This window comes from Pongo pygmaeus, chromosome 5, assembly GCF_028885625.2.
Source record: "Pongo pygmaeus isolate AG05252 chromosome 5, NHGRI_mPonPyg2-v2.0_pri, whole genome shotgun sequence".
Lineage (NCBI taxonomy): Eukaryota > Metazoa > Chordata > Mammalia > Primates > Hominidae > Pongo > Pongo pygmaeus.
Window position 1 is genome coordinate 89,472,129 of NC_072378.2, and position 26,919 is coordinate 89,499,047.

At 43.2% G+C, this 26,919-nt stretch overlaps 1 protein-coding gene across 7 annotated transcripts in view; it reads right to left on the minus strand.

The window, feature by feature from the left end:
* The window catches only part of BACH2 (BTB domain and CNC homolog 2), a 368,045-nt gene that overhangs the window by 14,285 nt on the left and 326,841 nt on the right, over nucleotides 1–26,919 (minus strand). For all 7 annotated transcript variants that reach the window (XM_063666431.1, XM_063666430.1, XM_063666432.1 and 4 more), the window contains one exon: nucleotides 8,016–9,608. In XM_063666431.1, the coding sequence (XP_063522501.1) occupies nucleotides 8,016–9,608 (1,593 nt within the window). The remainder of the gene's footprint in view (nucleotides 1–8,015; nucleotides 9,609–26,919) is intronic.

Consider the following 26,919-nt stretch of genomic DNA (forward strand, 5'->3'; position numbering starts at 1 on the left):
TCTCCCAGGCTCTCGGCCCTCAAAACATTCCTCAAATGGGGCCAAGGAGTCAGAGAAGGCCAGCAGGCCTTGGAAAGTGGAAACACATCAAGAAGGTTGAGGCCCGCCTCTTTTCCTTCTAGATAATTATTCTGAGCCAAACAGGCCCAGTTGGGCTTAACATCTTATTAACTGTCCCTCCACACATTCACTCCTCCAGGATCTCACTTCGCAGCAGTGGCTTGGTTTCCTGAAGAGTCCCAACAACCAATGTGATGAGGTGAAGAGTCCTGTGAACTGTCGCCGCCCCCCTAGTTATACTCAGCCACCCACATACAGCTCCGGACACACAGGCTGCATATAAGGGGAAGGGCAGGAGGGATTCATGGGCGCCACTCTTTAGCCAGGGGTCTACCACTTTGGTTCTCAGTAGAGACTCGGAGAATCAGGACAGCCACTGTCAGCAGGCCAAGGGCCAAACAGGGCACCAGAGGCCTGTGCTACAGTCGGCACCATAAGCTGCTGTTGATTTTATTCAGCCCGGCAAAGTGGTGACTCTTCCCCCTCCGGAACACAACAGGAGGAGCAGGACACGAGGTGGGTTTTTAGCACAGCACCGGCCCTGTCCTGCTAAGCATGGCTATAGGAGGGTTAGTTCTTCTGGAGATTCCAGCTTTAAAAATTTTTTTTTCTTTTAGAGACAGGGTCTCGCTCTGTTGCCCAGGCTGGTCTCAAACTCCTGGCCTCAAGCGATCTTCCTTCCTTGGCCTCCCAAACTGTTGGGATTATAGGCGTGAGCCACCACGCCTGGCTAGGCTCCAGCTCCTGAGCAGTCAGTAAAATGGATAGTCCCTGCAGTGTGTCCAGGGATTCTCAGGTCCAGGTGTGACATCTGGACAGTGCATGGAATCTACATATGTCTCCTCGCATGCTGTCTGCACCAACGAGGCAGAGGGGAGGCTGTAGGCTGGGCCCTGGGATGCCGGTGCTTCCTTCTCACCAAACAGAAATCGGCTGCTTTATTTCTCTTCCCTGCCAACAGCCACGACCATTCTTCAGCCTAAACCATCATCCCCTTCCTCCCAGTTAAAAGGAAACATTGAAAAATTATATAAGTATTATATAATTATATATATTATTCTCTAAGTAGTATATAAAAATTATGTATTATATAAATATAGCTTCTTTCATAAAATATAAGACAAAAGAAGGGAAAAAAAATTCTCATCCCCAAATGATGACTCTCTTGCTCTGGTAGATTTCCCCGTGATCTTTGTTTTCTCTGCATCTTTTTTAGGAGTGGCAATCAAGTGGTGCTGTATCTATCTCACCCAACAAACATTTCACTTGCCTAGTGTCTCTGGTTTGCTGGGTGAAGTTTACTGGAAAAGCAGGAAAGTAGCTGCAAATTTTGCAGAAAAAGCCAGAAACAAATATTTCCTATAGAAATCTCAGTGGAAGACTAGTTTGTTAATATTTTTTCCTACTTCATTTCTTGGTTTTATTACCAGATGTTGATTGAAACCCATAGGAGTAGGGTCACATTAGCATGATACCCTGAGACACTGATGGTGTGGTCAGCTCTCCAAAGTCTTTAACGCCTGTACTCTGAGGAGACCCTCAGATCCCAGGGAGCTGTCGAGGGAGGAAGCAATATGCCCATTGGAGATGATTCCAGTGCTGCTGGAACCAGGACAGCCAGCTCAGTGCTGGGCAGATGGCAATGACAAAATCTCCCCTCCCAGGCAAAGAAATGTTTCTTGCACAATTGTCCTTCCACGCTCTCTTCTCATGGTCCAGTTTCTAGCACAAATACGGGACACTTGGGATTCAGTTGTGATACTTCAATTAATTAGCTGTGTGATCTCAGGCAAGTCTTCATTCTGTCTGTCCTAAAGTTCTTGGAGGATCTAGGAGTCACAGGGCAATAACGCCTGCCCTACTTAGCTTACAGGGTTGCTATGAAGAATACAACTGGATGACAGGTGGAGAAAGTGCTTGGGAAAGTTTCAACTGCCTGACAGATACAAGGTATTATTATTTCTGTTTATCAGCCCTAACTATCTTTGTCACATGGTTTCGTCTTACAGACATGTGCTTTGGAATTCCAGACACTCACAATGTTCTAGACAACATAAAAACACTGTTTTAATTAGAAATATGACTGATTTCTATGCTGCCCAGCAAGGTTTCTTCTTATTAAGTAGACCAATTACAGACACTTCTAAAAACTTGCCTGATTCACCAAACCACAAAAATGATTGTAAAAATTTTACATACAACATGTGTCTCAAAGTCAGCATTTGGGTGGGAAGAGTTAGAGTCAGACGGCTCTTCTATTCTGTACCATTTCCATGTTTTCTCTGGACTTTATCTCTCTCTTTCCTTCTCTCTCCCGCCCCCTGCCTGCCCCCAACACACTCTCTTACTCTCATACACTTTTATCCCTCTCAATGTAAAACATGTTAATAAAGCAAGTCCAAAAATCCATACTTTTGATTGTGCAAAGAAACTCTCTGTGGTGCTTCTTTACTAAAATCTACAATTAAGTAGAAATGGTCCAGTTACAAAGCTGTCTTACTAAGAGGCTCACTACTTTGGAAAATGACTGCGATTTTCTATAATTTCCGACATTTAAAAACTAACCTATAAACCATAATGACATAAACCATAACTACTCACACCCACTAGAAGGCATTAACAAAAAAGATGGGCAATAACAAGTGTTGGCGAGGATGCAGAGGAACTGGATCCCTGATACACTGCTGGTGGGAATTTGAAATGGTATAGCCACTTTGGAAACAGTCTAGTAGCTCCTCAAAAGGTTAAATACAAACTTACATGATTTAGCAGTTCCACTCCTAGGAATATTATGGAAATAACTGAAAACATGTCTTAAAAACAACTTGTACTCAAATGCTCACAGCAGCATTATTTATAATAGCCCCAAAGTGGAAACAACCCACATGGCCCTCAACCAATGAACAACAAAATGTGGTATTAGTCAACAAAATGGATCGACATAATGGAGTATTACTCAGCAATGAAAAGGAATAAAGCACTAATACATGACAATATACCTGGTGAGTACATCACTGGCAAGGGTAAACCTTCAAAGCATTATGCTAAAGTGAAAGGAGCTAGACACAGAAGGCCACATCTTGCAAGATTCTATTTATACAAATGCCTCAAACAAGTACATCTACAGAGACAGAAGGTAGATTACTGGTTGCCTGGGGCTGAGGGGAGTGGGCAATGAGGAGTAACTGCCAATAGGTACAGCATTTCCTTTTAGAGCGGTAAAAATGTTTTGGAATTACATAGTGGTGATGGTTGTACAACACTGTGAATATACCAACAACCACTGAATTGTTCATCTTAGTAGGGTGAATTTTATGATATGGGAATTATGTCTTAAAAAATAAACCTGTGCAAGATATACATACATAAAATTCAAACATTTCAGACATACAAAGAAATGAAACTTTCCCTACACTCCTCTCCAATGGTGCTCCCAGTTTTTTCTTATTCTCTATACTGATTTTATTTATATGGTGTGTATATTTAGGAAACGAACTAGGACCTTGTGCATACTGTTTTGTGATTTTCACTTATGTGACTTGTTCATTTTTTTTTATTGGAAGAAAAAATTCCCAACCTGACTTCTTCAGGAATATAGCAAATCCAGAAGTCATAAAGAAAAAGACTTACACCTTGACTACATAAAACTAAAAATTTTTTATATGAGATAAGGTACAATAAATAAAGAAGCAGACTAAGGGAATATCTAAGCAACATTTATGAGAAAGGGTTAATATTCCTAATATTAGGGATTAAGATTCCTACATGTTGATATAAGTTAAACAATACAAAAGAAAAATGGGCAAAGAGGTAAACCAGCAATTCACAGGAAAGGAAATATAAATGTTCAATACACATAAAACAGGATGTCAGCCTCATTAGTAGTCACCATTTTTTGCCCATCAAATTGGCAAAAATTAAAAAGACTGGTGACAACTAGTATGGGCAAGAATAGGCGAAATTGGACACTCTAAGTTGCTGACGGATATGTGAATTGCTACAACATTTTGGGTAAGTCATTAGGTAGTATTTAATAAATGGGCACAACCTTTAGCCCATCTTTGAAACTAACCCACAAAAATAAACGCACCACTACTAACAGTAGGGTCACAAAATGTTTATTGCAGCAATGTTTATCAGAGGGAAAAACTGAAAACAACTGAAATGTCTGGTGATAAGTGACAGCTGAATGAACTACGATTTACGAGAACCAGAGATATTGGAGAAACATGTCTTGGCCCTGTGTGATCGACCTACAGCCACGTGCATGGTAGACAGCTATGTGAAAAAAGGAAGCTGCTAACTCTACAACATAATGCCATTAAAATAAAACCCAAACCCACAGAGAAGTGAATATATATTTGTATATTGTTGTAGGCAAAGAGAAAGCCTGTTAAATTTGGTATGTTTGGGGCTGGGTATGCTGTGTTCTAGAATTTAAAAAAGAATGTCATTTTAAAAAGCTGATTATTGATAAAGGATGATACTGTGCTAATTTGATCTTTCTTGAAGCTAGGGAACAGTTAAAAAGGATGGGAGAAGCCAATGACTGTGAGATGGAAGGGCTGCTTAACATGGTACAACATCTTACAGAATACAAGGTATGTTAACACTTTACTTTTGATCTAACATTTTGGCTCCCTACAGGGTGGAGGAAGACAGATTGGGAAAACACACGTGAAGTATTAGACTGGTGTCTGGCAAGGGGTGGAAACTCCTGTCTTGATTTCTGACTCTGGTGTCTCCATGGGGTTCACTTGAAAGAGAAGGCACCTGGATCTCATATGAAAGCAGGGCAGGGCAGAATTAGCCCAACAGATGCTGGCTTCTTCTGGATCAGTTCAGGAAAACAAGTTTTGACTTGTGGAGAAGGATCTGCCTTGAGCACTATTACTGGCGATAATACTTCAACCAGGGTCAAAGTAACACCCTAAAGCAGGTTATCAACTCCTTGAGCAGCAGTCATGGCAAGTCCCTGAAACAGTTCTTGGAAACCTAACCTCCTCTACTCTAGGAAAACTAAGATGTCAAATTGGGTAAAACCTTAGTTTTACTGTAACTGTCCTGTCCAAACTGTACCACTGAGAGGGGCTATGATTTCCAAAATGGCATAGAGCTTTGGTAAATGTCTCTTCTTTCACTGTTCAGGAATGCAGAAGATGGATTTTTTTTTTTTTTTTTTTTTTTTGAGACGGAGTCTAGCTCTGTCACCCAGGCTGGAGTGCAGTGGCGCGATCTCGGCTTACTGCAAGCTCCGCCTCCCGGGCTCACGCCATTCTCCTGCCTCAGCCTCCCGAGTAGTTGGGACTACAGGCGCCCGCCACGATGCCCAGCTAATTTTTTTTTGTATTTTTTAGTAGAGACGGGGTTTCACTGTGTTAGCCAGGATGGTCTCGATCTCCTGACTTTGTGATCCACCTGCCTCGGCCTCTCAAAGTGCTGGGATTACAGGCGTGAGCCACCACATCCAGCCATGGATTCCTTTTTTAAAGGTAAGAATAAGAGTATTTATTTATTTATTTATTTATTTATTATTATTATACTTTAGGTATATCTCCCAATGCTATCCCTCCCCAAGAGTATTTTTAAAAGTAGGGGTATTTCTCAAGGGGGGGAAGGCTAGTCCTCGTTCATGACTATTTTACAGGTTGAATGAGTCCTCCTTTTAATTGAGTTACTATTTTTAGTTCTAAAGTAAACAACTGACATGGTCCCAACACACACACACAAAAAATGTGTTCTTGCTGTGGCCCCAAGACTTTAAGCTCTCTTTTGGGATATTGGCGGCGAGGGTTGGGGGGCACAAAAGAAGATGTATCTGAAACTGACAGTTCTTTGAACATATGCAAATGTCATAAAAACACCACCCTCCCTTGAGCTTAATGGCCAGCCTTTTTTTTTTTTTTTTTTGAGACAGGGTCTCACTTTGTTACCCAGGCTGGAGTGCAGTGCCACCATCTCAGCTCACTGCAACCTCCTTCTCCTGGGCTCAAGTGATCCTCCCACCTCAGCCCCACAAGTAGCTGGGACTACTGGCATGAGCCACCATGCCCGGCTATTTTTTTATATTTTTGGTAGAGATGGGGTTTCACCATGTTGCCCAGGCTGGTCTTGAAATCCTGAGCTCAAGTGATCCACCCACCTCGGCCTCCCAAAATGCTAGGATTACAGGCCTGAGCCACCACGCCCGTCCCTAGGCTCCTCTTAAAGGAGAGACAAAAAACAAAGACTGCAGGCCTTTGTGCACTTCTTCCTCCACCAGTCCTTGGTAAGAAGCCATGATGCGGATGAGGTGGACGCAGTGACTTGCCTTCCACATCAGGCATGCTCATTCACAGTTTCAGAACAAAAGGAAAACCTCACAAAAGAGGCCAGAGGGAAAGAATGAGTGAGGAGAGAAAAAACACCGCCTTTCACTATTTTCAGGAAAGCTCAATCTTCCCAATGTCAGTGACACAGATGTGAGCCTGGCTTGGGGCACTGGGCACAACCCGCCACCCCAAACCTAAGGGGAGGTGGTATATTCGCATGGGAATAGCTCCCATTCAAATTTCCTTTCTAATTTATTTTAAATTAAATCCTTTCAGTGTTTCTCTTTCTCATGTCTGCTAGGCAGTTAAGAGAGGGGCAGAAACCAGGCTAGCGAGCAAATAAAGTGACCACAGGGCACTTTTGCAGTTGGCACAGGGGACTTTGGCATCTAGTTTCAAAACATGCCCAAACTAAAACCTCATGTGCTTCTCGACAATCTTGTAGAGGCTGAATAAACTGCACGTGGCTCTGTGAAAAGCCACCTCATCCCGTATGGCATTTCTGCTTTCTGGCTGGGTTAACATCTCTGCCTTACAGAGGCTGGTAACATCCAGAGAGCACAGATGGGTACCAAGGTTGCTGGCCTCAGGAGGACCATGTTTCATTTCTTCCTGTGTTTTTGGGATATACAGCTCTGAGAAGGGACTTGTCACTCGGTTTGTTCAGTCCCGCTCCTGAGGGGGGTCTGAGACACAGGTAGCAGTCTCAAGCTGGTACCTTGTCAATCAGCAAGACAGTGCAGTGAATGCCAGGTCACGACACAGACTCTCTCAGGTCTTTCTAGGGAATGTTCATGTTATTGGGGAGGTGGGTCCTCTGGGGGGGCCTCTTCTTTCCTCTCCTTAGTCTTGTGAGTCTTGCTCATGATGTGGCTGCTGTTGCCCCTGTTCCCCTCTTCCAGCAATGGTAAAACACACATGGAGCCTCTCGACATTTTTCCTAGCAAGTACATTGCTTTCAGGGTGGATGAAACTGCTACTCTACCCCACTACTTCTCAAAATGTCTTCCTAGCATTTGAGGGAGCTCGGGAAATGATCCATTATACATTATGTGTGGCTGACTAGGGTGCTTCTGTGATGACCCCAGGACCGGGATAAATGGTGAGCCTTCCATCACCTTCACTGTGATGGACATGGGATGGCCCTGGGGTCTTCCGTTGACAAGGAAAATCTAAAAGGTGCTGGGAGAGTGTTGATCTATTTGGTTTCAATCGATCAACCTGGAAAGAGATTCTATATCTTCCTTTATGCTGAAGGGGTGAAGGGCAAGGATGAGGGAGATGAACATGGCATCCTTCTAAAGCAGAAGTAGGAGGGGGAGAGAGGGAGGAGAAAGAGGGGGGTCTGGAGTGCCTCAGTGTACTTCATGCATTAGACTTCAGTGTTTTTTTTACTCAGCAGCTTGCCTCTGCTTGTCGAGTATTGAGATCCAGATCAAGTATCAAGTGCTTTTCTAGGACTGAAGTGGTTAATGTGGAATCACCTTCAGCATCCTGCCTCTGTGGATGGGGAAGGCAGTCTCTCTACCGTCATCTTTAATCTCAGCACGTAAGAACAATGTGGGAGTGGTGGGGGGCAGGGAGTAGTCCAGACAAAGGGCCTAGAGAGTGGGTCACATGCTTGAATTTATGTGGGTTCCCTACCTCCTGGCCCCTGTCCTGCACAGGACACGACTCACTGTCTGCTTCCGAGAACGATCCGGATTCGTCACTGGAGTTGGTTCCGTAAGACTGCTCACATTTAATTTGGGGCCGCACTTGGTTGTACATTCCATCTCCCATCAGGCCTGGTTCCTGATGTTCTGTGGCAAGGAATCTGGCTCCCTGGGAACAGGGCGAGGAGGAGAACTCACAGAGAGGGAGGCTGCAGGGTGAGCCCCCGCTCCCGTCCTCCGCGTAGGAATAGGAAGAGCAGGAGCTGGAAGTCCTGGTCCTGGTCTCCAAGGGGGGTGAGCGAGGGCAGACTTTGATTGGCACCGGGCAGCTGGTGTTGGGCCGCATCCTTCCTGGCAAGTGGTCGGCCATCAGCCCACCGTGGGAGTAGGCCTGCGAGCTGGGGAGGGACTGGCCAGCTCCCACCCACAGACCCTTTGGCACCGGCTCAGAGAGGTCTTTGTCCAAACTGCTCACCCCAGAATAAGAATGCACCGAGGTGCTCACTTGGTCACAAGCGCTGGAGGAGAAGATCACGCTCCTCCGGTCCAGCTCTCCCTCCTGTTTACAGAGAGCCTCCAACCCAGGCCCCCTGAGGGGCGACCCCATGGTGAAGTTGGACACCTCCTTCTGGCCCACGTGGGGCTGTCCATAATTCCCTGTGAAAGGGGTGTAGTCAGTTTTAAGGTCACCCTGAGTGATTCCCTTATCAAAAGGGCAGGCTGGACTCCTGGCAAAGTGCTGCTGAGATGTACTGGGCAGGCCAGACAGCTCCACACTTTTCGTTATGCTGAACAGAGACCTTAAGCAGGAGGGCGAGGCCACGCTCCTGGATCTCTCCAGGCAGGCGGCCCCAGCTGGGGCCGTGGGGGTAGGGGCAGGGCTGGGCTGTTTCCGGTCCATCTCGACATCCCCCGCTCTGTCCTTGGTGTCAGGCTCATCTCCAGACAGGCAGAGCGTGATGCTCTCTTCCTCATTCTCTTCACTGGGCGGCTCACTTTTAATCTGCCCCCTGGCAAGCCCCGGCTTGAGGCTGTTGCTAGAGTTATCTTCTCGGAATGTGCTTGCAAAACCTGAGGTACTGTGTGATGATGCATTATAGACATTCTTGGTACATGCAAGCTGGTATTTCTTGTATCTGGGGTACTGCGTTAACGCGTCCTTTTCTGAGTTCTCCTTGGTGTCCGTGGGCACGTCAGGCTCGGGCAGCAGGGCTTCTTCCTTCTCTGCTACGGGGATGGCGGCGGCCTCAAAGCTGATGGGCTCTGGAAGCATCTGGTCCCTGGGGCAAGCCATCTTGGCCGTCTCTGAATCCATCGTCTCCTCCTCTTCCTCTTCCTCCTCTCCTGCAGAATTCTCGCAGTCCTCGTGCGGGCGCTGGCACGCAGCATCCTTCCGGCACACAAACAGGCCATCCTCACTGTTCAGGAGCTGGGTCTGCAGGAAGCTGAAGCACGAGTCCTCCAGGTTGTGCATGCGCAGGAACTCAGCACAGCGGATGACCTCGCGGATGTTTTCTCTGCTGAGTAACAGCTTGGCAGTGTAGGCAAACTGTAACAGCGGCCCAAAGCCCCTGGCCGTGACCTGCAAAACAAACAGGGAAATCGCCAACGTTACCATCAGCACTGCTATTGTCCCGAATCCCTCAACTGAAGCAAGATAACCAGACAGTGCTAATGTCCCAGAATAAAGACTGCAAAGGGGCAGTTAATCTTGTAGTACTGGGTCAGCAATGATTCTGCTTCCAATAATTAGTGCCTGTCTCGTGCATGCCACTGTTGTACTCCATCACAGCACAGACAGAATTGAAAATCACCAGGGTCAAGTGGCTAAACAAGATGACAACGGGTTCAGTGTTTACACTAATGAAATATCCTGGCAAAAATGCACGGTGACAATGGGGAGCCTATTAATTTCCCTCCCAATCAGTCCTGTTGAGAGCCATTCTACACGAGGGGGGAGTGTTGTGACACTTCTTGCAGCTTGCTGGAGCCCAAGAGAGCCTTAACGTTTTCTTGTCAACCACAAAAATGGCAATGTGGCCCTGCAAAAAACTAAGTCCAGGGAGTTGCAAAAATAGGTTTTCCTCACTTACAATGTTAAAAGAGACATTAAAACAAATCCTGTTTTGCTCATCCATCACAGTTTCTACTTGAGACTTTTGGTCATCATGTCCTACCTGATCTTATGATGATGATGATCTCATTATCTCACCAGAGATGACAACAATCAAAAGTGGTGTGCTCAAGGCGAAATCAACCCCTGGCCCATAATGAATGGGGGTTGCAGAGTTAAACAAACCAGCTGTCATTTAAATGGCTGAAGCTGCTGAGTGGCACAGGGTATGGGCTATTCCTTCCCTAATTATTAGCAGCAGCTTTGCCATGCAGCTGTCTTTTTTTCCTGGTAAATCTTCAGGGGCTAAGCCTACTGTCATCTGCTGCTTATCCATTATATTTTACAAAGATTGAAAGTGTGCTATTAATGCACAGCTTGCATATGCACACAAACATGTGTGTGCCCGCACGCATGCCCGCTCACACACAATGCCTTAGACAATTAAGAATATGTTGCCTAAGGCCAATTGTTTTTTCAGATGGAAATGGATTAAACTTGCTGGTGTTCATCAGGGCAGGCTTCCTTACCCTGCGCATAAAACCACACATCCTCTAGGTTCTTGCAAGCACTGCTGACCACACAGGAAGGTGAGGCATGTCTACAAATCCTGTACAAATCAAATGAAAGCAGCAATCATGGGGTCCTTGCTAGAAAGTATGGTAGCAGTGATACAAAATTTTAGCTGGGGGAGTGAGTGCACAGCAAGGTGAACTGGTGAACTTTGTAGCTGACTTCTGTGTGTATTAAACTCACTGCAGCATACAGAGCCAAAATTCTTGCAAGGACCTGTAATTGATGTTCAAGATTCAACCTGGACATTCACTCCTTTGGGAGCGCTCTCCAGTCCTCTTAGAGAGAATGAATGACATTGTCCTCTCAGCTCTCATAGCCAGATGAGGAGACGTGCTGGATTCTCCAGGGCAGCACTGATTTCATATCATTGCATTCTTTCCAGTAAGGGAAATTTCTTAGACATGTAACTGAACGGGATTTTAATTGTTAATCTTTTTAAAGTACTCAAGTAAGATTCCATATTAAATTTTTTTTTCTATCAGATGATGAGTCCAGACATATTTGGTTAAAAAAACAAAACAAAAAGCCATGACTGCTAGACCCACATTATAAATTCTATATGGGCAATCATTGCCATCTCCCTTTTATTATACCTAATTGTGTCTGTTTCTACCATAAGACAGCAAGCTCCTTCAGATCAGGAATGGTTTTGTCTGTCTTTGTAACCTTGCATCTAATCTAACCTGGGGTCTCTAACATGGTAAATACTTGTTAAAAGCTTGTACGTTACCGAATATGTCATAAGTCAAACTGTGTCCTAACATACTACTACTGTGTATGCAAGGTGACAACACAGTATGTTTAGAGGGTGTTGTCTCAAGTTACTTTTGGAGCAAGGCATCATGTAAATCAACTAACTGAACCGATCAACCGATCAAAGGCAGGCAGGCAGGCAAGGGTCTCTGTTTGCCCCGTGTCACAGTACCAGCATTAAAAAGGACGTCATCTGACCGACACTTTTGTATCCTGCTAAGCTGACATGGTAATAGGTTCAGCAAATGTAGTACTGACAATACATCTGTTTCATGTCCTTTTCTTCCAGGAATCTTTAAAAGAAAGTAAAAAAACAAGGAAATGTATATTTATAGGTAACTGAAGAAGATGACAAGAATGTCACATGACCTATTCCTTTACTGCCACGTGGCTCCACCACAAAGACAGAAATGGTGAAATCAATGCAGAGTTGACCCCTGCCCTTGTAATGATCCTATGCTCCTCTGTAATGTGCCAGTTGCCAAAAGGGTGGATAAGACGCTTCTTGAGTTTTGGCAAAGGTGCTCACTATACGGGAAATGTAGGAAACTAATTTCAATGCTATTTATACTGTTCACACAGTTTTTCTCATACTCCCATCCTTATCACCATTTTTTTTTTTTTGATGCTGTAGGTCTTAAGTAAGCCTTACCACTATCTTCCACTGTGGCCTCTTGTAAAGAAAATTTCTAAAGAAGCCAGGGACATCCATGGGGATCTGCAGATCAGGAAGCAGTACTGGGAGTCACCCTCTGCCACATGGCTGCAAGGAGCTGGAGAAAGCATCTCCGCTTAGGGAAGAGCTGATGCTTAAATGTATGAATTGGACCAAGGATGTGAATGAGCAAAGTCTCCACATCACAAATCAATGGCACTCCTTAGATCACTGAGGCTTAGGAGACTTGCTGAGCTTGAAATGATCGTCATATGGTCATGAAAGAGTCACAGATAAAAAACCTGGTTTGTAAACTGTCACTTAAGCCCAAAGGCAGAGGAAATGGTGTCCTCACCATGAAAGTTCAAGAGCTCATAACTAGCTCTTCTCCCATTCTGGTTTCAGTCCTGCTTTGTCATATTTAAGTCTGCAAGATTTTGCTCAGCTTCTGTGTGTGAGGCTTTGTTTGGTGAGCCAGAATGATGATCATTTACCAAGTATCTCCTAGTGCCCAGCACTGTGCTCTTGTAACGCCCTGCAAGGCAGGCATGACTGCCCTTATTCTGTAGATAAGGAAACTGTGAAGCAGGGAGGTGAAGGAGTTTATCCATGGTCAGTGCTAGTCAGTGGAGAGCTAGGATTCCAAACCAAGTCCAGTCTGTTTCTTCTTCTGTGCTCAGTGGTGTGAGGGAAGGATATGTGCAGGACTCAGGCCTGTGCTCAAGAGATCTAAGATTTAGCTTTGTAGAAGAGGTACAAATGATGAAAAGTTAACTAAGTAACAATGTAAGTCAACAATGGAAAAGCCATTGCAAGATTATATGAGTAGTTGTCAACTGAGAAATCCAGGCAAGTTCAGGATAGGAGACTGCTGAGGGGACTAGCGATGGGGCCCCTTGAACACTTCTATCAGCACACCTTGAGTGTCTGCTCTAGGTCAAGGGTTGCTTTGATACGATGGCTCCTTTCTGAACTGTCACAAGGGTCCCTCCTAGGAACCCATCTCTGGTCTACTTTAGGCAGTGGTAATTGCTCCAGATACACAAAACAGAAAGCAAGTGCCCATCACACCTGCCAGCAAGTGTTACAATAGGCAGAGGCTTTCTAAATACTGGCTTAGCCTCCATCTTGAGAAGGTGGCACTGTCTACCCATTTTTAGGGACCATTTAAATTCATTCATTATACTCAGAATGCAAATATTCAGGTACCAGTGAAAAGCTGTATGTTCATGAAACTGTGACCCCAAGTCTGCATTGTTACTTACTTTTGTTCTTAACACATAAGGCTCTAATAATGGGAAAAAATAAGAGGGGGTGGGAGGTGCAGAATTACACACAAAACTAACAACTCATAAAATGGTATTTTAAAAAGTAATGATCATAAAGTTAAAATGGAATGAAGTGGCTATAAATAGAAGAATAGTTCCAATTCACTGACGTAATGGAGTTGCATCCCTCTGCTCTAAGCAGACCCATCTAGGCTAAAATCCACTGGTCAGCAGTGGCCTCAAGGTATGAGAAACAAACGCAAAATACGGTGTTAGGGACAACTTGGGATAACAGTCTTGCATTTTGAATGAAAATATTTTGAATGCCTCATTTCGAAGAATATTTTTTAATTGCACTTAAATATGTAACTACCTGGTCTCATACTATGCAATACTCATTCTGATACAGATGAGATGGGATCACACACTGGGGCCAGAATACAGTGTGCCATGTGGGGGCGAGACCTCGGAGAAGGCAGAAAGTTAACCCTCCAACCTCCCACAGACTGCTTCCTAGGAGGCGATGACCTCAGCTAGCAGTTGGCACATATAAGTTGGTTCAACCATGAAAGAAATAAGGCCAGGGTACCATGTCTGATGGTGCAAGTCAAGATGCTGACAATGTGTTGAAATTTGACCCACTGTAACTATGACCCTTAACCCTTTATTCCATTGGATTCTAACATATCATCTCTCTGCTGAAAGGAAGATGGGCTGATGAAAACTCAACTGGTAGAGAAAGTTTAGGCACTGTTTGCAAAGCTGGGGAGCTCAATGTTTTGGGGAGCTCAGTGTTTCATGAGACATCTATTTTGCTGCAGGACAGAGTTTACGAGGATATTTATAACAGTTCCATCTCTGGACTGTGACACGGATGAGGCAGTCAGCCTTCAGGCATTTATTGAAAATAGGGTTTGAGGATTTTTGAGACTTGGAACATCATTCTCTACATAAGCTACATGATTAAGGTGTCTCCAGTTGGTTTTGGCAGTGTATACACATGGCTGTAGCATTGAGCCTATCTGCAGAAGGCTGATCAGATGAATCCAGAGGACAGGTGACTGCTCCCTGGGAGAGGGCTGGCACGATTCTCAAGGTCCCTTAATCACAACTTCACAAAAAAGGGAAACTTAAACCTTCAGCAACACCATGTACGCTTTCCTGATGAAGCTGGATCTCTTACACACTGCAGGAACCAGGAAGATAAAGGTAATGAACCCCTGCTCAAGGGCTTTTTAAAACGCTAGACCACTGACAACCCCTCTGGGTTGTATTTGCACAGCAAGGCACTTGTCAAATGATGAAAGTAATGCTGGTGACAACTAATTCTCCCTTCCCACTCTCTTACTGTACTGCATCCCACTCTGCAGGACGAAAACTGACTTAGTGATCAGGCATCACTCCTCATCTCAATTTTCTATAATTCATATCTACATTATCACATTCTTCTTCCCAAAGCAGCATGCTAGACATTTAGAAAGTATTTGTTAAATTAATTCACCTATTTCAACAAAGCTTCTGTTATTTTAGTATTAATTTTTATTTTATTTATTTTTAGAGACAGGGTCTCCCTATGTTGCCCAGGCTTGTCTCAAACTCCTGGGCTCAAGGGATCCTCCTGCCTCAGCCTCCCAAAGTACTAGGATTACAGGCGTGAGCCACATCTGGCCTCGTATTAATTTTATTTATTTATTTACTGACAGGGTCTCATACTGGTTGTCCAGGCTGGAGTGCAGTGGCATGATCTTGGCTTACTGCAGCCTCGACCTTTGGGGCTCAGGTGATTCTCCCAATTCAGCCTCTCGAATAGCTGGGACTATCGGCACATACCACTATGCCCAGCTAATTTTTGTATTTTTAGTAGAGACGGGGTTTCACCATTTTGCCCAGGTGGTCTCAAACTCCTAGACTCAAGCAATCCGTCTATCTTGACCTCCCAAAGTATTGGGACTACAAGTGTTAGCCATTGTGCCTGGGCAATTTTATTATGAATTTTAGATAGAGCTTATTTTGTGTTCTATTCCTAAGGTAATAATATAAAAACTAAATCAATACTGAAATTGATTTATACATATATAATTTCATATGGTGGTTCTTTTAGCTAAAGAAAATCATTATTTGTCTTAGTGAATATGTCTTAAAACATAAACGGAGTGTCTTTTCTCTCCTGTGCAGGTTTGAACTTGGATCTGCAGCCACAATGTAAAAATCCTTCTCCTATTTGTAAGTTTTACTCCTGAGACTCTATCTGATCATTCAGTCACTTATAATTTTTTTGTTTACTAATTTTATTTTATTTTTTAGAGATGAGGTCTCACTATGTTGTCCAGGCTGGCCTCGAACTCCTGGGCTCAAGCCATTTTCCTGCCTCGGCCTCTCAAAGTGCTGGGATTACAGGCATGAGCCACTGTGTCCATCCATACTCATTTTTTCATTCTCCAACGATGTGCTAGGCACTCACTGTGTACTATGCAAGGTCTGGGGACTCCACTTTCTTGGATTCAAGTCTCAGCTCTGCTGTCTACCAGCTGTGTCACTTGGGCTGGTTTCTTAACCTTTCTGTGCTTTAGTTTCTCTATGCTTTAGTTTCTACAACTGTAAGACAGGGATACTGACAGTGCCTGCCTTGTAGTAAAACCTTTGGAACAGGATCTGGCATTAAGTAACAACCAGTATTATTGCTGTTGCTACAAATATGAATAAAACACCACCTTTTTCTCCAAGGAACTAACAAGTGACTGGGGAGACAGATGTTCAATATAAATGTTTACAGTGTCACCTGAGTACATAACAGAAGTATTTGCAGGATGCTGGGAGGACAGGGCTGGAGCAGTAACTGCTAAGGGAATTAGCGTAAGGCTGCTTAGAGGAGGTAACACTTGCCAAGTGTTGAGGGCTGAGTTGAAGTTCTTCAGAATAAGTAAATGAAAGGCAGGTCTCACTCCCTCATCATCTTCCGGCTTTTCCTCAAATGCCATTTCCTCACTGAGACCTTTCCTGGTCCTCTATTCACAGTTGCCCTCCCCTACCACAAAACCAGAACTGGCTAGATGGTTTGCAGGGCCTAGTGCAAAATGAACATGTTAGCCTCTTGTTCAGAGATTCAGAATTTCAAGAGTGACAAGAGAACATTAAATAAAGTACAGGACCCCTCTGAGCATGGGGCCCTGTGCAAGTAGTTGCACAGGTTTTATGCTCGTGAATCTGGCCCTGTCAATAACACACACACACACACACACACACACACACACACACACACACACACACACACACACACACACACACACACACACACACACACACACACACACACACACACACACACACACACACACACACACACACACACACACACACACACACACACACACCCCTATTCCCTGCAGTTGAAATGGACTCCCTGATTTGAGGAGGGGGTGATGGCATCCCAGGGTGGAGGTCAAACAGTAGAACACCATTTGACTTCAACTTTGGGCTGAAAAACATGGTCAGCCCACCAAGGTACTTTTTGATTAGTAAAAAAAGGAAAATCATGTAGGCTCAGTGAGCAAAGGCCTGACTCGAATCCCCATAATAGAGAGTCATGACTTGAATCAGTTAATAGACTCCGACTCCCTGCAATTATTCTCAGGAATTCTTGAGGACAGACCCTACCATAACCCACATTTTTGCTATGATTTCTCCTGTCACACGGTTTTCAGAAATTTACTTGTAGTTTTTCCTAAACCATGACTCACTACAAACTTTTTAAATTAAAAAACATCTAAAAAAATTATTCACAAACTGTTGAGGCCAGAACCAAAACTATTATTACTCTCTCTGTGCGTGTGTATCTCTGTAACACTACTTGAATATAACTTAACTACCTTAATACAAACATAACTGGAAAATTGAAATAGTCCTTACCAACTACTAATTTTGACTTCTATTATTTGACTGAATTTTAGTTTGATGTTGTAAACTCATATGTTGGTTATTTACTATTGTCTCTCGGACTCACATCCACTCTTCTCATATTTCCCTCTTGCTAAGGCTGGGAGTTCAAAAACTCTGTTTCCTAGGCTCTTTTGCTGGTTGACTTATTATCGGACCTGCCAACAGGTGCACAGGCGGGTGAGCTCAGAAGGTGGGAGGCATGAAGACACTGTGGCTCCTTCTGTCTCTTGCTCTGTTTATCTTTCCTTCCTTGGTGGTGTGTTCTGGAAGCGGCTGCGTCCCTGACTCTGTGGTGGAGTGTCCAGAAGGGGCTGTCTGCCCCACAGCTGCAGCTCCCGAGGCACCAGCCCCTCCACCATGCTCACAGGTCCCTTTCATCCCCTCCAGCCCTAGAAGCGGTAGATACTTTCTGTGGTCATTAATCATTAGGTTAGCTCTCCTTCCCTTTTCTGTTCTTCCAGTTTTCCAACACCTGTGTAACCAATTTCCTGTTTTATAGCCCCTCTATTTGAAACACCTGGCATGGTTTCTAGTTCCCTGACTTAACAATCCATTTTACAGACAAGGAGGCCAAGGCCCAGAAAGGTGAAGGGATTTACCCAAAGTCACAGGGCTGCCTGGCTAGGGCTAAACTCAAGTCTTCCGACCACGGAGTTCAACTCTCATGCTCCCTTTCTACCTGTTGCTGTTTCTCTGAAGTGAACCAGGAAAGAAATGCTATTTCATATGGAAACATGTTATTGTAAATTTTATCACTCTCTCTAAAATATTCAGTTTTATATAGCTCTAACCAAAAAAGTCTGGCCAATTGGATGCAGTACATCTTTTGGTATGCAGAAGGTGCATCTCATAATTGGTTCTATTTTTCCAGTGTCTGGATTCCTCCTGAAGAATGAAGATAAATGCTGTGTCCCTTTCCTGCTCAATGAAACTCTGCAAATCCTACGAAGCCCTTTTACCACGTGGGGATTCGGTAAATTATCAGGCCTAGCTAAGTATTGGTCCTTAGAATCTAGAAGACAAAGCAGAAATGCCCTTCTGGCGGGGTGCCACATGACACCAGAGCTTTGTTCCAGAGTGGAATGGCAGTCGGATGAAGTTGATGTCTAGGGGGAGCGTTACGTGTCCCTTATCTGTGATAGTCGGCTCAGAATGATCATGGGGCTATATAATGGCTGAAACTGCCCCTTAGGTATTTCTTTGGTTGTTTCAGGGTTGATGAGAACAGGAGAAGGTTCCAAAAGCAAACATTCCATATTGTCTTTCCTGAGAACTGGCGACACCTTGGGTATGTGGAACCTTCGTTTCAACTGGGTGGTTTTGCCCATCTCATCTCACCTCCTTCATATGTGGCACTCATAATTTTCCCATTCAGGTATAGATGGTTATATTTCCTAGGTTAGTGACAGGCAAAAGTCATATATGATACAGATACAAGGAACTATATTCATATTTACCCTAAAAGCATATGGTGAAAACAGAAAATCTCCCTTCTGAAAGATTATAAAATGAAGTTCACAGAATAATTTTTAAAAATCCAATTTCAATATAAGTGTAGGTCTTAAAATAGATATGAAATAGTAGTAATGTTTCACGTTTCTCAGTGTAAAATAAAAGTGAAAAGCATCCCACTCACTGGTAATGTAGTAGTAAAACCTGCATCAAGGTTTATGGTTTCATTTGAAAAACTGCCTCCAAAAGAAAATTATTTTTAAAAAGAAGATTTAGAAAAAATTACCTAATTTCCATTTTAAACGACCCTCTCCCCATTCCAGAAACCAATGATTTTCCTAGGCCAGAATTTCTTGACTCAAGGTCTGGTTTCACCCTCTCAACCCCTCTAGTCATTTCAAACCAACTATGAACCACTTGATCTTCAACCAGAAAATACAAAACATTTTTGAAGGCTTCCAGTGATGAGAAGTTTGGCCCCTCATTAGCACCTTCTAATGGTTCTTCATGTTAAGTTTCAGGAATGGAAGTTTTGGCTTAGTCAGTTATGAGTTCTTACACCTTTCTTGTTACTCTCCTCTGAACCACATTGCCTGTGACTACACCCCTGGCAGATATCTGGATTGAATAAATGCTCCAATCATTGGTACAGAGGACAGACTATCACCTCTCTCTGTCTATATCCTATTTTCTAGAAGTGCTCAGATTTCACTGTCACTTATTATTTACAATTAACATCTCTGAGCTTATTTCCTCCCCGTATCTATTGATAAGCCATGTGTCCACCTTAACCTTGCAAAATCAAATTTTTGACCCGAGTGTGTACTTGTCTAGATATTCAGAAATCATTCCTATTATAAAAACTACTATTCAGTCAAATTTTAAAGATCCACTTTCTTCTCTTTGTTTTGAAAATAACGATGCCATTTCTGATCTCTAGTCTTTTGATGCTTTCCTTGGCTCCACAGTCCCTGAAAGATTTTGACCACAGCAAGTTGTATCATAATCATATCTATTATTCCCCCTGCAGTTTGGGGCTTTACTTCATCCAGTCTGGGAGCTTAGGATTTTCTTTTTGTTCATCTACCTAGGGCTTCCTTTCCCTTTTCCAAGTTTTTTCTCACTTTTCAGTCTTATGGTCATTCATTCAGTCATTCTTGACGCACAATATAAAATTAACTCTGGGCTCTTTGCCATCCTCAGTACTACACAGTCAGCCCCAATGAGCAGCTGTTGGTTTCCTCATCTTTACGCTCCAAAGAGAACCACAAATTCATTTTTGTTTTCTGTGGTCCTCTTTGAAAGGTCTCCACTCATTTTGGGCTTGAGTTTTCTTGAACACCTTATTTGTGGTTCCATACATGTTCCCATAGTTGTTCGTGTTTTTCCAGTGTTTAAAATAAAACTCTGAATGAAACAAAACTGCTGGCACAATTTACCCTCCTTTTGCAAGAAAAGGGTCCTCATGTGAACTTTGTTTTGGACATTTCTAGTCCTCCTGAATCATCTTTCCCCACATATGTATAATTTCTACCTTTTTCTTATTAACATAAAAACCTGTTTAAAAATGTCTTGAACCAAAAATTATAAAACTCTACAAGAAAACATGGGGAAAAAGCTTCATGTCATTGGACTTGGTAATGAGTTCTTGGATATGACACCAAAAGCACAAGAAACAAAAGCAAAAATGAACAAATGGGATTATATCAAACTTAAAATCTGACTCTATCAAAGGTCACAAAGTAAAAAGGCAACTCATGGAATGGGAGGGAATATTTGTAAATCATATAGCTAATAAAGGGTTGATATATAAAGAACCCCTATGTAAAGAACTCTCATTTAAAGAACTCCTACAACTCCCAACAGCAAAATATAAAATAACCCAACTAAAAAGTAGGCAAAGGACTTGAACAGACGTTTCTCCAAAGACATACAAATAGCCAACAAACATATGAAAAGATGCTCAACGTCACTAATTAACAGAGAAATAAAAATTAAAACTACAATGAGATCTCACCTTACACCCACTGGGATGACTACTACCAAAAAAACAGAGTAACAAGTGTCAGCGAGGCTGTGGAGAAATTGAAATCCTTGTGCACCGTTTTATTTTTTATTTTTCTTGTTTGTTTTTAAGACAGGGTCTCACTCTGTCACCCAGGCTGGAGTGCAGTGGCATGATCATAGTTCACTGCAGGCTCAACTTCCCAGGCTCAAGTGCTCCTCCCATCTCAGCCTCCCAAGTAGCTGGGACAGGAGGCACATACCGTCATGCCCAGTTAATTTCTTATTTTTGTAGAGACAGAGTCTTGCCATGTTGCCCAGGCTGGTCTTGAACTCCTGGGCTCAAGTGATTCTCCTGCCTCGTTCTCCCAAAGTGCAGAAATTACAGGTGTGAGTCACTGCATTTGGCCCTTGTGCATTGTTAAAGAGATTGCAAAACAGTGCAACTGCTATGGAAAACAGTATGAAGGTTCCTTAAAAAATTACAAATAGAACTACCATATGATCCAGCAAATCCAGTTCGGGGGATATTTTCAAAAGAATCCAAAGCAGGGTCTTAAAGGGGTGTTTGTACACTCATGTTCACAGCAGCACTATTCACAATAGCCAAGAAGTGAAAGCAACCCAAATTTCCATTAATGAGTAACTGGATCAACAAAATGTGGTAGATACATACAATGGACTCTCAGCCTTAAAAGGAAGAAAATCCTGTCACGTGTTCTAACATGGATGAACCTTGAGGACATTATGCTAAGTGAATTAAGCTAATCATAAAAAGAAACTTCTGTGTGATTCCACTTATATGAGGCATTGAAAAGTAGTCACATTCATAGGAACAGAAAGTGGAATGGCGTTTATCAGGGGCTAGGGGGAAGAAAAAGAGGGGGAGTTGTTTAATGAGTACAGAGCTTTGGATTTTCCAAGATGAAAAAGTTTTGGAGATCTGTTTCACAACAATGTGAATACTTAAGAGTACTGAACTTATTTAACACTACTGAACTGTACACATAAAAATGTATGGTAAATTTTATGTTATCTGTTTTTAAAATCACAATAAAAAAGGTCTTGAAATATTTTGGACTGTACAAAATCTTCTTTGACTATCATGTTCTTTAAGATGATACTGCCGCTTTCTTCTAAAGATCCTCTCATGTGTACTCTTGTTAATTCCTTTTAGCCAGATTACGACCCGAATAGCAGTTCTACCTTTGCATCTTCTACTTTCTGGAAGGTGGAATTGCCAATGTGGCAAATCAATAACCACTCAGGTATTCATCTACTGGTCGAGGAGAATTCTGGTAGCTATTTGACCTAATTTTGTACATGGGAATGGGAACATGGAACCTTTTATTGTCCTGACAATAGGACCCATAAACTCCTACAATATCAATTTTGCTCCTCTCTCTTCTAATCCCCTAGTGTTCTTCAGAGGGCCCCTGCCCTATGTTTCTAGATTTGCTTACAGACCTTATTAGATGTAATTCTTTTTTTTTTTGAGATGGAGTCTCACTCTGTCACCCAGGCTGGAATGTAGTGGCACAATCTCAGCTAACTGCAGCCTCCGCCTCCGGGTTCAAGCGATTCTCGTGCCTCAACCTCCCAAGTAGCTGGGATTACAGGCGTGTGTCACCACACCCGGCTAATTTTTTTGTATTTTTAGTAGAGAAGGGGTTTTGCCATGTTGGTCACGCTGGTCTCGAACTCCTGACCTCAAGTAATCCACCTGCCTGGGCCTTCTGAAGTGCTGGGATTACAAGCATAAGCCACAGTGACTGGCCTAGATATACTTTTGGCTCTGCTTGTCTTGCCAGTGGTTACATTTTTATTTCGAATATGGAATTCCTTACCATAGCCATATTTCACTGTGATGTCCTTCTGCTTACCAGGTTACTTGGGTTCTCTGAGAAATTCTATTTATCACTGTGGCAATAATCTCCAAGTCCATTTTTACATTACTCCTGCTTCAACCATGAATAGACATTGGAGACTGTAACTTCTTGATTTATCCCATGATTTACCAAATATTTTACTTTCCTACCAATATCAAACTTGCTGGGTTCTGACATAATTGGTGTTACGAGTTAAGCAAGATATTCTTCTTTCTTCCTCCCCACTCCATCACTTTCAATTGAAAGCATGTGCCTTGTACACCCTAGATTCTCAATAACTATTAGTTGAACTAAACTGAGCTAGCCCTAGTACTGCCCACTTGGGCAAGCAATTTGAATCCCTCTTTCACATGACAATCCATCACATATTTGAAGACATCTGTCGTATCTGGTTAGGGAATTTTTTCTTCAAGAACTGAAGTCATATTTTCCATCTGAAATCAGAACTGAAGAACTGACAGATCACACGTCTCTTATGGAAAATATTATTTTCTTCTTGCCTCTGGAAGCAAGTAGCTTGACACACCACTAATCCTCCAATAGCCTTGAGAACCCAGGTGCTACCAGGGGAGGCCCACTGGTCTTTAGCAGGGAAAGCAATCTGACCTTGATACCTGCTGTCATTTGTCCCTTTCATTTGCAAAATAGGAATAAATAGGGACAAGCTGAAGACATGCAGGTAGGTAATATACTTGAAAGGCTTTTGAGAGAAAAGTACTAAAAATTCTGAAGATCTATGTATCAGCTTCTCAAGCAGAGCCCTTTCCTTGGCAATAGAAATGGTGTTACTGTGGCTTACAGAAGGAACAAAGCTACAGAGAATGCCTGATCAGCATGGTTGATACAGCAGCAATGATAGTATTTCTACAGTCTTTAGTTTCTTTCATCTAAGTCCTTTACCAACCATCATGTAACAAGCTGAGATATGCTGACTGGGCTACTCAAAGCTGTACGGTAAGTTGGGATAAAAATCATACATGGAAACCAGACTTTTTGCCAAAGAGACGATACACTTCTGATTTCTCCTCCCTTCTTGTGCTTCTGCAATGGGCTCTGCCAATGGAGAACAGTTAATGCTGATGCAATGCAGGCACCATCTGTGCTCTGTGAGGATTTAAACAGCAGCCATTAACACAAAACCCCATATGTGAATTGGACAATGGCTGCCCTGAAGCTACAGGACTCTCAGATAGAACAAACCACTCTGTAGCTCTTAGAGATGCAGAAATCATTATGATCCAACACTCACGCCCCTGAATCAGAGCATGAAGTCAGGTTTGTCACTCACCCACTTCCCCTCCCTGCTTCTTAACTGAGTTTGAATCTTTTCTATATGTTATTCCTGTCTGTCAAGGGAGGGAATGAAAAGGGAGCCGATACCATCTATCAGCACAGCCATGGGTGCCATTTTTACCTGAAGCCATTGGGTTCTTGTCCTGAAGCTTCCCCCAGGACACCAGGGTTCCAGGCATACAAATGACATCGACAGTGACTGGGAGCAAGCCTTTGCTGGGAAGAGCAGTGTGTCCAGGACTTCAGGTTGCTGGGGCATGAAGGCAGCGTCCTATTTATTTTTATTTTTTGTAGAGTTAGGGGTCTCACTCTGTTGCTCAGGCTGGTCATGAACTTCTGGGCTCAAGCAATCCTTCTTCCTTGGCTTTCCAAAGTGCTAGGATTATAGGCTGGTAGGGTCCTATTTTTGACAATGGTGTCATCTCTGGCAGCAGCAGAGATGCCGAGGCAGGGGAGAAAGAAATTTCTAACAATGACTGGTTGGTTGTGTCCAGTTTCTGTGGGGCTGAAACACATTTTTCACATCAACACAGGGGATGGTGAGAAAAGGAAGTAAGTCACAGGTGCTTCAGAATGGTACCTTGGAGGCTGTTCTGGGCCATCTATTTTGAACATGGCTTGGAACTGTTATGAAAGACCTCATTATTTATAGCTCGTAACTGGGAAAACACCTTTTCTCCTAGAAATAAAGATATCCAAACTTCCTGAAAATGAACCTTTGGTTTTTGACAAATACCAAGTCTCAAGAGCACCAGGTGTTCTTGTTCTGAGTGAATCAAACTATTTCTGAGTACACCTTTAAGGATGTGAGTTAAAGCACCTACAGCACCCTGGGTGTTCCAGTATTTGGATGGAATTTTAGTCACTGAGGTTGCAAATCAGAAACCTAAGAAACCTTAATGAAAAACAAGCCCTCCAGTTTCCTTGCACTATTATAGCAAGAAATGTCTGGTTCATGGCAGGGAGGATTCACAGAGCTCATCCACAGTAGTTTAATGGCAGCTTCCCAGAGAAGCATAGCTTTGAAAACCTCAACTAAGCTAGCAGGTGTCTGGATGGCATCATCATTTCTTTCTTTAACAAGCGTGGGAAGCCAGGGCTTAAGAATCTCTAGGTAGAGGCACCATTGTGGTAAAAATACAGAGACTCAACGCAAAAGGGAAAACTAATACTGCTTTTATATCCCACTTCCGTGCTCATGAACTCTCCTCTCTGTTGATGCCATCTCTTCTCTCCCCTGCCCCTCCATGAACTCTCTGGATAGTCAATCAAAGGGAGGCTGGAGAGTCTCTGAGTTAATGCTTCTGACATGGACTATGTTTCAAGCAGCAACTCCCTGGTTTAGAAAGCAAACTTGATTCTCTTCTGCCCGGCCTTCCAAATTTCCCCCAAATCTACTCCCTTTTCAGTCTCATCTCCAGTTATCCTCTTGAGCCTGACTCCTAGCCTTTTCTTTGACTTAGTAGCATTTGCCCAAGCCATGACCACTGCCTAGATGTACTGCTGACTCTACTTCACCAATTCCAACTGTAAAATTCCAACATATGAAAACCATGGAGGAGAGGGAAGATGGTATCCATCAATGTGGAATGAAAGGGCCAGGGGAAACCCTGACAAAGGAGGTGGCAATTAAACTGGACCCTCCCTTCTATGACCTGGACAATAAGCACTTGCTTACAGATCATCAGTTTGGGAATTTAATCACAGGAGGGCTGTTTTGCATTGTTATCTGAATATTCCACTGGACCTGTCTTGATTAGAAATTCCTCAAAGTCAAGGACCAAGTCTTACACTTCTTACATGTCCTCTGCATAAATTCTAATAAAATCTGTTAAAAATCTGCATTGTGATGAAAGTGTATTTTTTAAAGAAGGCAATAACATCACATGTTTAGAAAGAATTAACAAAAGGCCACGTTTTCATGCTAGTTGGATGACAGTACTTAAGAAAAGTTAAATTGATAAAACATCGTTAGATCACAGAAGGGCTAAAGCCATAAGTATTTTGTGTACATATGAGGCATTTTGCATAAATGTTACTAAATAATCAATGCAAAAAAATTTACTTGAGCAGTCACTGTTCTGGGTGCTGAAGTGAACTTGGAAGAAGCAAAAAATGTAGTTTTAAAAATCTGTCTTGGGCTGGGCACAGTGGTTCACGCCTATAATCCCAGCACTTTGGGAGGCTGAGGCTGGAGGATCACTTGAGGTCAGGAATTCCAGACCAGCCTGACCAACATGGTGAAATCCCATCTCTACTAGAAATACAAACATTAGCTGGGTGTGGTGGCGTATGCCTGTAGTCCCAGCTACTTGGGAGGCTGAGGCAGGAAGACTGCTTGAACCTGGGAGGCAGAGTTTGTAGTGAGCTGAGATTGTGCCACTGCATTCCAGCCTGGGTGACAGAATGAGACTCTGTCTCAAAAAATAATAAAAAAAAGAATGTGTCTTAAAAATGTAGTCTTTTTTTTTTTTTTTTTTTTTTTTGAGACTGAGTTTCACTCTTGTTGCCCAGGTTGGAGTGCAATGGTGCGATCTTGGCTCACCGCAACCTCTGCCTCCTGGGTTCAAGCGATTCTCCTGCCTCAGCCTCCAGAGAAGCTGGGATTACAGGAATGTGTCACCACGCCCAGCTAATTTTTTTGTATTTTCAGTAGAGATGGGGTTTCTCCATGTTGGTCAGGTGATCTTGAACTCCTGACCTGAGGTGATCCGCCCACCTTGGCCTCCCAAAGTGCTAGGATTACAGGTGTGAGCCACTGTGCCCAGCAAAAATGTAGTCTTAAGAAGGTAAGAATTCCTGGAGGAACTCACAATGTATGAATGGTATATCAAATACGAGAATAATTGATGCTGACCTGTCCATTGTTGAGACTCCTGGTGCAACAGAATATGAGAGACAAGGGACGGATGTGGGCTGCTACCACTCTACCGCTACGCTTGGATGGGAGCAGG